This window comes from Diceros bicornis, chromosome 34 (assembly GCF_020826845.1).
Source record: "Diceros bicornis minor isolate mBicDic1 chromosome 34, mDicBic1.mat.cur, whole genome shotgun sequence".
NCBI classification, from domain to species: domain Eukaryota; kingdom Metazoa; phylum Chordata; class Mammalia; order Perissodactyla; family Rhinocerotidae; genus Diceros; species Diceros bicornis.
In genome coordinates, this window is record NC_080773.1 from 1,510,558 (window position 1) to 1,523,770 (window position 13,213).

General features: G+C 42.0%; 1 protein-coding gene across 21 annotated transcripts in view; it reads right to left on the reverse strand.

Annotated features, from left to right (window-relative positions):
• Nucleotides 1-12,748, reverse strand: part of LOC131396698 (ral guanine nucleotide dissociation stimulator-like) — a 434,208-nt gene extending 421,460 nt beyond the window's left edge. For 10 of the 21 annotated variants that reach the window (XR_009216634.1, XR_009216641.1, XR_009216628.1 and 7 more), the window contains exon 1: nt 12,308-12,730. Coding sequence is in view for 1 of the 21 variants with exons in the window: in XM_058529024.1 (XP_058385007.1) it covers nt 12,308-12,693 (386 nt within the window). In the remaining 20 variants the exon portion in view is untranslated. Of the gene's footprint in view, nt 1-12,307 lie in introns of all 21 variants that reach the window. The other 11 variants (XR_009216627.1, XR_009216635.1, XR_009216637.1 and 8 more) reach the window with 4 other exon arrangements.
• Nucleotides 12,749-13,213: the final 465 nt, after the last annotated feature.

A 13,213-nucleotide genomic window follows, 5' to 3' on the forward strand; every position in this document is an offset into this window, starting at 1 on the left:
CCATCTGTGTTTCACCTGGAGACATGTCCATTGCAGCTAGTTACCCATTTTCATTGGGTAACCAATGAAAATGGTTTCATTTCAAATTTCTTTGAATGAAGTTTCATTTCAAACTTCTTTGTTTTTTATAATTGAGTTCTAAGAGATCTACCCCAGGTAGATTCCATGGCTCCAGGCTCCCCGGGGGCTACTAGGAACTCAGGCCCATGACTCACCACACCACCTGCCAGTTCCAGCAGCCATAGACAGCTCTCATGGAACCAGGCTTCCGACAGGCTTCTACAGAACCAAGCCCCCAGCCCACCCAGGTGCTTGCTGACTCAGGCGGCCCCAGGCAGCTCCCATGGCACCAGGCACCGGCAGGTTCCCATGAACCCAGTCTTCCATCTTGACCCAGCGCCTGCTAGCTCCTGCAATCTCAGGTAGCTCCTGTGGCCCCAGGCTTCCAGGAATCCAGACTTCTGGCCTACCACAGCACAAACTGTCTCATGGCACAGGCTTCTGGCAGGCTCCCGTGAGCCAAGACTCTCAGATCATCCCAGCTCTGGCCAACTCTCATGGCCCTGGATGACTCCTGTGGTCACAGGCTCTCAATGAGGACCTGCCAAACCAGGGTCCAGTGGGGCTACTCATGAACTCAGGGTCCCAGATTTGCCCAGGGCCAGACACAATACCATGGACCCAAGCTTTCCACTCATCCCAGTACCAGGCTGCTCAAGGACTCCAGCAGCAAGCCTGCCCCTGGACACCACCAGATGGCCTACCCAGGACCCCTAGATGGGCTGAATGTGAAAGCTTTGGTTTACTAAAGCCAGTCTGTAATAAGTGGAAGAAATGCCTACTTCCCCAAATTTGCAGACACCAATGGAAGGTCACAAGGATCATGAATAATCAAAGATCCACGACACCACCAAAGAAAAAGAATAAAACTCCAATGACCGACCAAGAAATGGAGATATAGGAACTATGTGACAAAGACTTCAGAGCAATGCTCTTTGAGAAATTCATAAAACTCTAAGGAAACACAGATAGACTACTAAATGAAATAAGGAAATAGTGCATGAACAAGTGAGAAGTTCAACATAGAAACAGAAATCATTAAGGAAAAACAAACAGAAATCCTAGAGTTGAAGAACACAATGACTGAACTGAAGAATTCAATAGAGACCTTCTAAATCAGATTCAACCATGTACAAGAAATAATTAGTGCACTAGAAGATGTGTCATCTGAAATCATCGAGTCAAAGGAGCAAAAAGAAAAAAAGGAACAGATAGGATTGGGGAAAGGCAGTGTGAATTATGGGATACCATGAAAAGAAATAGATAAGCATTATTAAAGTACCAGAGGAGAAGACAGGGAGAAAGAAAAAGAAAGTTGACTTAAAAAAGTAGCAGCTGACACTTTCCCAAATCTGGGGAGAGATGTAGACATCCAAGGTCCTGAAGCTGATCAGTCACCCTAAAATTTCAAAGTAAAACATTCTTCTCCAAGACATTGTAACAAAACTATCTAAACTCAAAAAAAGGATCAAACAACATGATCAAGTTCAACATGATGCAAATCAATGAATGTGATACACTGCATTGATAGAATGAAAGATAAAAATCCTAAAATAATCTCTCAATGCAGAAAAAGCAGTTTGACAAATTCAATGCCCCTTCCTGATAAAAACTCTCAAGAAAGGGTTACAGAAGGAACATACCTGAACATAATAAAAGGTTTACATGACAAACCCACAGCTAACATCATATTGAACAGTGAAAGGTTGAAAGCTTTCTTGCTAAGACAAAGAACAAGACAAGGGAGCCCAGTCTCAACACCACTCTTCAACATACTGCTGCAAGTCTTAACCAGAGACATTTGGCCAGAGAGAGAAATATAAAGCATCTAAATTGGAAATGAAGAAACAAAGTGGTCTCTGTTTGCAGATATGATTTTATGTAGAGAAATACTTAAAGACTCCTCCCCAAACTGTTAGGACTAATAAACAAATTCACTCAAGCTGCAGGAGACAAAATCAACATATAGAAATCTCTTGCCTTTCTCTACACTAACAATGAACTATTTAAAAATGATATAAAGGGCCGGCCCCGTGGCTTAGCGGTTAAGTGTGCGAGCTCCGCTGCTGGCGGCAGGGGTTCGGATCCCGGGCACGCACTGACGCACCGCTTCTCCAGCCATGCTGAGGCCGAGTCCCACATACAGCAACTAGAAGGACGTGGAGCTATGACATACAACTATCTACTGGGGCTTTGGGGCAAAAAATAAATAAATAAAAATTATAAAAAAAAATGATATAAAGAAAAAAATCCTATTTACAATGCCATCAAAAACAGTAAAATACTCATGAATAAATTTAACCAAGAAGGTGAAAGATCTAGAAACTAACAACTATAAGACACAGATGAAAGAAATCAAAGACACAAAGAAATGAAAAGATATCTTATGCTCATGGATCAGAAGAATTAGTATTGTTAAAATGTTCATGCTACTCAATGCCATCTCAAGATTCAATGCAATTCCTATTAAAATTCCCATGGCATTTTTCAGAGAAATAGAACAAATAATCCTAATATTCATGTGGATCCACAAAAGACCTCCAATAACCAAAGGAACCCCGAGAAAGAAAAAGCTGAAGGCATCACAATTTCTGATTTCAAACTTTATTACAAATCTATAGTAATAAAAACAGTATGATACAGGTATAAAATGAGACACCTAGACCAATAGAACAGAATCAAGGACCCAGAAATAAAACCACACACATACAGTTTGCTAACAGTTGACAAGTCAGCTAAGAAGACTCCATGGGGAATGGATAGTTTCTACAACAAATGCTGTTGGGAAAACTGAATAACCACATGCAGAAAACTGAAATTGGACCCCTATTTTACACCACTCTAAAAATGATCCCAAATTGAATTAAAGACAAATGTAAGACACCAAATATAAAACTAGAAGAAAATATAGAGAAAAAAGCCCCATGAAACTGGTCTTGACAACGAGTTTTTTGGATATAATATCAAAAGTGCAAGCAACAAATGCAAAACTTAACAAGTGGGATGACATCAATCTAAAAAGCTTCTGCATAGCAAATGAAACAATCGGCAAACTAAAGGGGTTAATATCCACAGTATATAAGAAACTCTTACAACTCAACAGCAAAGAAACCAACAAAACAATATGAAAATGGTCAAAGGACCTGAATAGATACTTTTCCAAAGAAGACATAAAAATGGTCAACAGGTACATGAAAAGATGCTCGTAATCACTCATCATCAGTGAAATGAAATCAAAACTACAATGAGATATCACCTCACACCTGCTAGAATGGTTATTCTCAAAGAGACAACAGAAAACAAGTATTGGCGAAGCTGTATAGAAGAGAGAACCCTGTGCACTGATGGTATGAATGTAAATTGCTACAGTCACTATGGAAAAAATATGGAATTTTTCCAAAAAAATAAAAATAGAAATATATATAAATGAGCAATTCCACTTCTGCTTGTATATCCAAAGGAAATGAAGTCACTATTCTGAAGAGATATCTGCATCCCCATGTTCATTTCAACATTATTCGCAGAGAACATGGACACAATCCAGGTGTCCATCAATGGATAAATAGATAAAGAAAATGTGAGATCTATGTATACATGTAATATATAATGGGATATTATTCAGCCATGCAGGAGAATGAAATCCTGCATTTTGAGATACCATGGATGGACCTTGAGGCATTGCGCTAAGTGATATAAGTCAGATGGAGAAAGACAAATACTATATATTCTCACTCATACGTGAAATCGAAAAAAACCCAACTCAAAGGAATAGAGACAAGAATGGGTTTCCCAGGGTCCCGGGGTTAGGGTAAATGGGGAGATGTGAGTCAAAGTGCACAAATTTCTACCTGTAAAATGAACAAGTTTTGGGGATCTAATGTACAGCATGGTGACCATAATTAACAATACTATATTCTTATAGACTTGAAAGTTGTTAAGAGAGTAGATCTTGAAAGTGATCACTAGAAAAACCAAGTTAATTATGTGAGGGAATGGAGGTGTTAACTCACGGTATTGTGGTAATCCTTTCACAAATCACCATCTTGAACACCTAAAACTTACATATGTTATATGTCACTAATATTTAAAGAAATTTAAAAAAAAAATCTCTCAACAAAGTAAAACCCAGGACCAGATGACTGCACTGGTGAATTCTACCAAACATTTAAAGAAGTATTAAAAACAAGACTTCTTACACTCTGTCAAATATTGAAAAAGAGGGAACACTTCCAAGCTCACTTTACGAGGCCAGCATTACCCTGATACCAACACTAGACAAGGACACTAAAAGAAAATAAAATTACAGACCATTATCCCTGATGAACATAGATGCAAAAATCCTCAACAAAATACTAGCAAATTAAAAATGAATTCGATAGCATATTAAAAGAATTATACACTACCACCAAGTGAAATTTATTCCTGGTATACAAGGGGAGTTCAATATACAAAAATCGATCAATGTAATAAGCCACATCCAGAAAATGAAGGGGAAAAAAATGACCAACTCAATTGATGCAGAAAAACCATTTGACAAAATTCAACGCCCTTTCATGATAAAACACTCACCAAACTAGGAATAGAAGGAAAGTGCCTCAACATAACATAAACCATATATGAAAAACACACAGCAAACATATTACTGAATGATGGAAGACTGAAAGCTTTTCCTCTAAGATCAGGAACAAGGCAAGGATGCTCACTTTCACCACTTCTATTCAACACAGTATTGAAAGTTCAAGCCAGAACCATGAGGCAATAAAAATAAATAAATAAATAAAAGGCATCTAAATTGGAAAGAAATAAGTAAAATGGTCTCTGTTTGAAGATGATATCATGTCGTATGTAGAAAATCCAAAAGACTCCACAAAAAAGCCATTTGATCTAACAAATGAATTCAGAAAAGTAGCAGGATACAAAGTCAACACACAAAAATCGGCAGCATTTCCATACACGAACCATGAGCTCTCTGGAAAGGAAATTACAAAAACAATTCATTTATAATAGTATCAGAAAGAATAACATGCTTAGGAATTAACTTAACCAAGGAGGTGAAAGACTTACACCATAAAAACTACAAAACATTTCAGAAAGAAATTAAAGAAGACATTCATAAATGGACACACATCCCATGTTCATGGATTGGAAGGCTTACTATTGTTAAAGTGTCAGTATTACCCAAAGCAGTCTACAGATTCAATGTATTCCCTATCCAAATCCTAATGATATTTTTTGCAGAAATAGAAAAACCCGTCCTAAAATTCACATGGAATCTCAAGGGACTCAGAATAGCCAACAACAATCTTGCAAAAGAAGAACAAAACTGGAGGACTCACACTTCCTGATTTCAAAACTTACTACAAAGCTACAGTAATCAATAGTATGGTATTGTCATAAAGACAAACATAGAGACCAATAGCATAGAATAGCGAGCCCAGAAACAAACCCTCACATATATGGTCAAGTGATTTTTGACAAGTGTGCCAAGACCATGGAATGGAGAAAGGTTTCTTTTCAACAAATGGTGCTGGGAAAACTGGATATCCCCTTGCAAAATCTTGAAGCTGGACCCCATCCAACACTAGATACAAAAATTAACTCAAAATGGATCAAGGACATAAATGTAAGACCTCAAACAAGAAAATTCTTAGAAGAAAACATGAGATTAAATCTTCATGACACCAGACTTGGCAATGATTTCTTGGATATGACACCAAAGGCACAGGTAACAAAAGAAAAACAATGGAAAAATTGGACTCCATGAAAATTTTATAAGTTGGTACATCAAAAGGCACCCACAGAGTGGGAGAAATTATTCGCAAATCATATTTCTGACAAGAGACTGGTATCCAGACTATACAGAGAAGTCCTAAATTAAACAACTAAAAAACAAGCCAATTAAAAAATGGGCATGGATTTGAAGACTCCTTTGCGAAAGAAGACTTAGAAATGGCATATAAGCACATGAAAAGATGCTCAACACCACTAATCATTAGGGAAATGCACATCAAAACCACAAAACCACCTCACACCCACTAAGTTGAGTGCTATCGAAAAGACAAAACAGCAAGTGTTGGCCAAGATGCGGTGAAATGGGAACCCTTGTACACTGTTGATAGGAACGTAAAATGGTGCAGCTGCTATGGAAAACAGTGTAGATGTTCCTCCAAAAAATTGAACATAGAATTATCATGTGATCCAGCAATTCCACTTCTGCATATACACCCAAAAGATTTGAAAGCAGAGCCTTGAAGAGATATTTGTACACCCATGTTCATAGCAGTATTATTTACAATAGCTAAAACGTGGAAGCAACCCAAGTGTTTATTGACACATGAGTGGATACACAAAATGTAGTATATCCATACAATGGAATATTATTCAGTCTTAAAAAGGAAGCAAATTCTCCAATACGCTATACATGGATTAACCTTGGAGACATTATGCTAACTGAAATAAGCCAGTCACAAAAAGACAAATACTGTATGAACTGAGAGTAGTCAAATCATAGAGAGAGTAAGCAGAATGGTGGCTGCCAAGGGCTGGGGAAGGGGAGAAGGGAGAGTTATTGTTTAATAGGTATAGAGTTTCAGATTTACAAGAGTTATGGGGATGAATAGTGGTGATGACTGTACAACTGTGGAAATGTATTTAATGCCATTGAAGTATACACTTAAAAATGGTTAAGATGAAACACTTTTTGTTATGTATATTTTGACTCAATATACAAAAAGGAAAAAAAAAGAAATGAGCTATCAAGTCACAAAAAGACATAGTGGACACTTAAATACATACTGCTAAGTGAAAGAAGCCAACCGGAAAAGGCTATATACACTGTTCCATAGTTTTCATATATTCCAATTACACGACATTCCAGAAAAGGCAAAACTATAGAAACAGTATAAAGATCAGTGTTGCCAGGAGTTGGGGGGCAAGGGACGAAGAGGTAAAGCACAGGGATTTTAGGGCAATCCAACTCTTCCATAGGATACTGTCGTGGTGGATACATGAGATTATGCATTTGTCAAAATCCAAGTACATGACAGCAAGACAATGAACCTTAACGTAAACTACGGACTTGGTTATGAACGCTGTATGAGCCTCAGCTCCTCACTTGTAAGGAATGGACTGCACTAACACAGGTGGTCACGCAAGATGTTAACCGTAGGGGAAACTGTGGGGGAGGAGGGAGAAATGCTCTGCACTCTCTGCTGAATTTCTCTGTCCATCTAAAACTTTCCTAAAAAACAATCTATTAATTAAAAAATAATCAATGGAAGGTAGGGAGTGCGTAGAAATATGGACGAAACAGGAATATCAGTATATTAATAAATGTTGAAGCTGAGTAATAGAGACATGGGGGGCTATCACACTTTTCTATTTAATTTGTGTATGTTCAAGGTTTTCCACAATAAAACATTTTTAAAGCTCCAGATTAAATCTAGATTATATGTACAAGGAATCAAAGAATGTGAAGAAAACAGATATTTTTGAAGCAAGTACACTGAGGGAACATGCAATCACACTGGATAGAGAGTGAACGTCCTGGTTCTACCAGGAAGGTTCAGAGATCAGTGAGCAAGGCAGGTGACAGCACAGTCAGGGAAGTGACAGATAATGATCACAGAAAAATGTTTGCCCTCACTAATCACAGAAATGCCAACCATGGGCCCTGACAGAACTGCCCCAGGATTTACAATGTCATGACACCCAGAATTAGAGCGGGCTCAGGGACAGAGCACCACGTCCTGTGAGAATGCCAATCAGCATCGGCTTTCTGGAGGGCAAATCTCTCGAACCCTGGAACCTGCAGGCCACTCGCCCGGCTACTCCGTTGTGTGGAATCTGTCCAAAAACAAAGGGATTGGGTACAGATGATGGACTGAATAAACACATGTAGAGCCCCTTTGACATAGAATCCCTTAAAAATGACCCAAAGATTCCTTCATTGATCAACAAATTCATAATAGCCTTGGGAACAATCAAGAGAGCCGACATTTTGATGAAAACATCAAAGAGAGTCAACAGTTGGTGATCGGAGATCCCAGTGGGGAGCTCCATGTGAGCCATGAAGACCAAGCCACGGTGTCCTCTCTCCCTCTCCCTCATCCCCCTGCCGTTCACCTAACACCTTCTGCATCGCCCCTCCACTCCCAACCACTGCCCACCTCACGCTCCAGCAATACAGGAGCAGAGGCACAGGGCGCCCTTTCCACGAACACATCTGTCCTCTTGCTCTCTGCCCGTCGCCAGGCAGCGGAGCTCTCTTGACATTAGTACAGCCATGTTTGGCCGCTCCATTGACCTACAGCCACCAGCACAAAAAGAAATATAAAAGCTGCTTTCTGCATGGTGGGAACTGGCCCTTCTCCCATGGAGATAGTTGCAATGTGTAAAAAATTCAAGGCCCTTCGGGTGCCGCAGCCTGGGGCACACTGGCCATCTGAGCTAGGCTGGGAGGATAAGCAGGGTAAACAATGCACGTACACAACTACTGGGCTGGGACGATAGCCAGAGGGTGGGGCTCAGTGCATGTACGCCACTGATAACCATTTGTGCAGGGGAACATTGAATGCTTTCTCTGTAAACTCTGTAACTGCTTATATAAACTGCTGGAGACTGAGACCCGGTGAGAGTTCCACCTGTGGAAGGGACGCCTTGTCCAGGACGTGTGATTCCCGCCCAGCAGTGTCAATTGACAGGACTCTCCCAGCAGTGGGGCATGGATGTTGTGAGTAATTGATTTATTGTGAAGTAATTGATCTGATGTGTTCTCTTTTCAGTCAACCTGGTGTTTCTCTTTCTGGTTGACTTGTGTCATTTCACTTCAGTCGATCTGGTGTTTCCTTATCCGATAGATCTGATGTTTTTCCCTCTTATTATATGACCTATTCAAATGTGCTGCTATCTCAGCCGATGGGGATGTTTTCCCTTTCCAGTCGAGCTGGTGTTTTTTCCCTCTTATTATTTGACCTATTCAGATCTGTTTGCGGACTATCACCTTTACCATCCTCTCTATAATAAAATATACCTTCAGTCCATTTGTTTGGAGTGGAAAGTTTCTTTTACGTCTCCAATCGAATCCCCAAACCTCTCATAACAGGAGCCCAGCCCGGCACCTCCTCAGGGCCCAGCAGACTCCTCCTCCCCATCTGGTCCTACCTGCAGCACAGACACCTGCTAGCTAATCTCCGCCTTACAAACAAAACTCTCCCTTGGACCCATGCTCCCTTTTGGTTATTGTCCACTTTCCCAACTCCCCTTCATGGCTAAACCTCTTAAATAAAGTGCCTCATACCTACTGCCCTCCCATGGACCCCCTTCACTCAATCTAGACCCAGCTTCATTCCCACCCTCTCAAGGAGACTGAGGTCACCAGTGATCCCCTGTGGCCAAGTCCAGCCATCTTCTCTCCATTCTGATCAGAGCTGTATCCCACCCAGCTGAGCACCCCTCCTTTCTGCAATACCCTTTCCCCTCATGGTTCCTGCAACTTCATGCTCCACCATTTCAGGCCCCTTTCCTGGACCCTCTTCAGCTGCACCTCTGCAAACTGCCTGCTCCTAGGCTGGGCCCTGGTCCCTTCTACAGCTACAGTGTCTCCAGGAAACCTCATTCAATTCCACGGTTTTAAATATCTCTGACCTCATCCCAACTCTGCTGACACACTGATGCAACTTTAAGAGGTTAGGTGCTAGCTCCCCAGCATCAGCACCTAAGGACTATCTCAGACTCGATTCGTCTCAAAATTTCACTGTCATATGAGTTCCAAAATAGCATCAAATCTTTCCAAAGGAGGAAAAATTTTGATACAATAAACAGTTGTGAAGAAAGTAACCAATAAAAGGTATACTTACATCCAATCATGGTTGCTTGATGGGGAAAATAAGAACACAGAACTAAGATCAGATATTCTCAAGCTGGGGACCAGAAGGTGATGAGTTGGGAGTGTAGAACACAGGAACTGATCAACTCTAAGCATTTACAGAAAGAGAGGCAGAAATGGTTGTTCCTAAAAGCTGAAAGACACCCACTAAAAGAAGAGAAAAATCATGAGAAAACCTAACAAATTAAAAATTAAATTAAATGGTAGACTCACATTCCAATTTATCAATAATCACAATTGTAAATGGATCAAATTGCTCTATAAAAACATGAAGGCTCTCAAGTTGAGTTAAAATATTGTTAAAAAATAAAAGGATATAATATGGTTGAAAATAAGGAGATAAAGAAATAAGACTTTAAATGGGACAAACAGGGGTTTTCTGTGTTGATAACTGTCAGGGACACTTATGCACCTAACAATATGGTCTTGAAACATAAAGCAAAACTGGACAAACAAGAAGACACAGGCACCCCAAGGGAGGTGACTTCCCTTTCCACAGGGAAACCTACCTTACCTCTCTTAAAAAGCCACAGGTCAAGTGATACAGTAAGTTAGGAAACAGATCTGCTGACAAACACAAAAAAGCTAAATCTAGCCTCAGCCCCAGGGACAACGTAAGCATCTAGTGGAGAGCAAACATTCTCCTCAAACCACAATGAAACAGTCGCCACAATGAAATCTCTAAAGAGTCCAAAAAGCAGAAATCTATAAGTGACCATATTACTGGAACTTAAAGCAATAAAAGTAAAAAATAATCACAAAATATTGGCTCCCCTCCCCCAACCTATCCACTTGAAAATCTGTCCACACCCTTCTAAATCTCTCAGGTTAAAGAGGGAATCCAGACAGACAGGAGAGACTCTTTAGAAATGAACAGCAATGAGAGCAGCATGAGGCAAATCCATGGCGTGGGGACAAGGGGACAGAAGAAGGGACACAGCCTCCACTGCAGGTATCAGGGAATATCAACTCTACACGAAGAAGCTGAGCACTTCCCTCCAAAGCCAGAACAACACCACAATAAAACCAATGACAGCAGAATGAAGGGAGAATTCACCAGGCAGGAATAACAACATAGACCTGAACAATGGAGTCAAGGGCTGGCTGTCTGGAAAGACCTGTAACAGTGAGAAACCTTGGGCAGTCTGACCAAGAAGAACAGACAAAGGCACCAAGAGGAACAGACAAAGGCACCAAATTGTACCATCAGGTACGAGAAACTACAGAAACAGCTTTAACGTGATAGGAGAACATAGTGGATAACTCTGACCAGGACATCAGTGGTACTCAACTGGAGCTGTCCTTCCCCTAGGATGCATCTGGAAACACGCGGGATGGGTTTTGTTTCTTGTTTTGGGTTGTTCTACTGGTTGTTGCCCCTGGGGTCCCGGAGATCCTGAACATCCTGTCACATAGACCCGTTTCCCTCTTGAAGTGTTACTGACATCTGGGAAGACAAGCACTGATCCAGATTAAATGAACAATGTGGTAGGAAAATGTTTTCCATGGATGTATAACAGGCAAAAGTTGGTACCCTCAATATGTAAGGAATATCGAGAAACCAATGTTTACAACTACTAAACTGTAAGAGAGCAGGAAAATCAGAAACATAGCCAAGAAACACACCAAAAATATATCGAACCTATTAGCACAGGTGGAGAAATATATAGGTAAAGCACAGGAAACAGTGGAGGAGATTGCACACCAAATTTTACTTCCGACAAGGAATAAAAGTTGGGAGGTAGGTGAGAAATAGGAGTTTTTACCACTTCTTAGCTTATGTATTTCTCTAATGTTTTAATTTTTACAAAAGAGAATGTATTCTACTCAAAAAGATGTTTCAAATTTTAAAGAAATTATTAAAATGTTCAAAATGACTTCAGTTCAAGGATATTCATTAAAACATGTATGGAAAACACCTCGCCATGACTTTAAGAGTCTCCTATAACTTTTCCAATAGTTTACTATGTCGATTTTATTTCACATTTAGATTCAAATTCATTGGAATTTACATTTGTGTGAGGGATGCAACAGAAGCTGATTTTCTCCTGTTCAAGTGGAAAACCAACGATCCAGGTACCATTCATTGGGTAGGTCTGGCTTTCCCAGCTGACCTGCAATGCCTCCTTTCCCACCTGGTTAACTCTGACAACTACCGCTGCCTCTCGAGGGCCCTAGAGCAAACGGGGTGAGCTCTGCAACCTGGGCTCCCTGTCTGTGAGGGGCGGCTACCAGCAGAGCCTTCTCCCAAGACAGCAGCAGGCATGCTGCACACAGAAGTGCTCAGAGGCCTTCTGCTGTGGAGCAGGAAACTCCTCATGAGGAGCAGGCAGTGGGGGAGCCCCGAGCCCCAGGGCTGACCTCGGCTGGGGGCAGCAGGCTGCTAAGGCAGGGAGCCCCCTCCCTTCAGCTCGTCCAGCTCCTCCTGCAGAGTGCGCACCTGGCTGTCGGCAGCTGCCCCTCTTCAGCTCGCTGTCCTTCTCCACCTGCTCCCGCAGGCGGCACCTGTGCTCCTGTTCCCCGGGGAGCAGAAGCAGTAGGAGTGCAGCGAGTCGAGGAGTTCTTGGGCCCCAGTGCTGACAGGATGACCCCGCTGAGGGACCGGGGGCCGGTGTCGCTGTGTTCACCCTGCACATCTTCCACGGCTGGCTCCAGGGTGACATCTGTTGGAGGGTGTGGGGCTCTGGGAGGGTTTCTGAGGCATCATTGTGAATGATGAACTTGGGGGCTCTGGGCCAAGCTCTCATCAGGCCCAAGGCTGGTCCTACTGTAGGTGGGCTCCACATCTCTCTTCAGCCTCTTTCGGTCAACAGCCTCTCGAGAGACAGATGGCATCTCTTGAGTGTGTGCTGAGGAGAAACTGTAAGAAGGAAGCCAGCCAATAAATCTGCACGCCTCAGATCCTGAGGGATAAAGTCACCCACGGAAATGCCACTCTTATCCAGCAGGCCTTGGCTAGGAAGAGGGGGTCTCATCGGCAGCATCTACAGCAGACCTGTTTGCATCTCCCTGGCTGCCTCACACTGTGGAGGCCACACTGTCTCCTGGAGTTCCTTCCAGAGACTCTGTGCCCGCTCCTGACTGGTGGCTTCCTGGGTGGCACTGAGTGCAGGTTCACCCTGCAGAGGGGCTCGCATCAACTTGTGGGACCTTGGCTGGGCCCTCAGGTTTTCCCTCGAGGATGAGGATGAACCTGAAGCTCCTTTCCCGTCTGCTTTACTCGCATGTTCCTCTTGTCCCCGGTGGCTACCTTGGTGTCATTTCTCC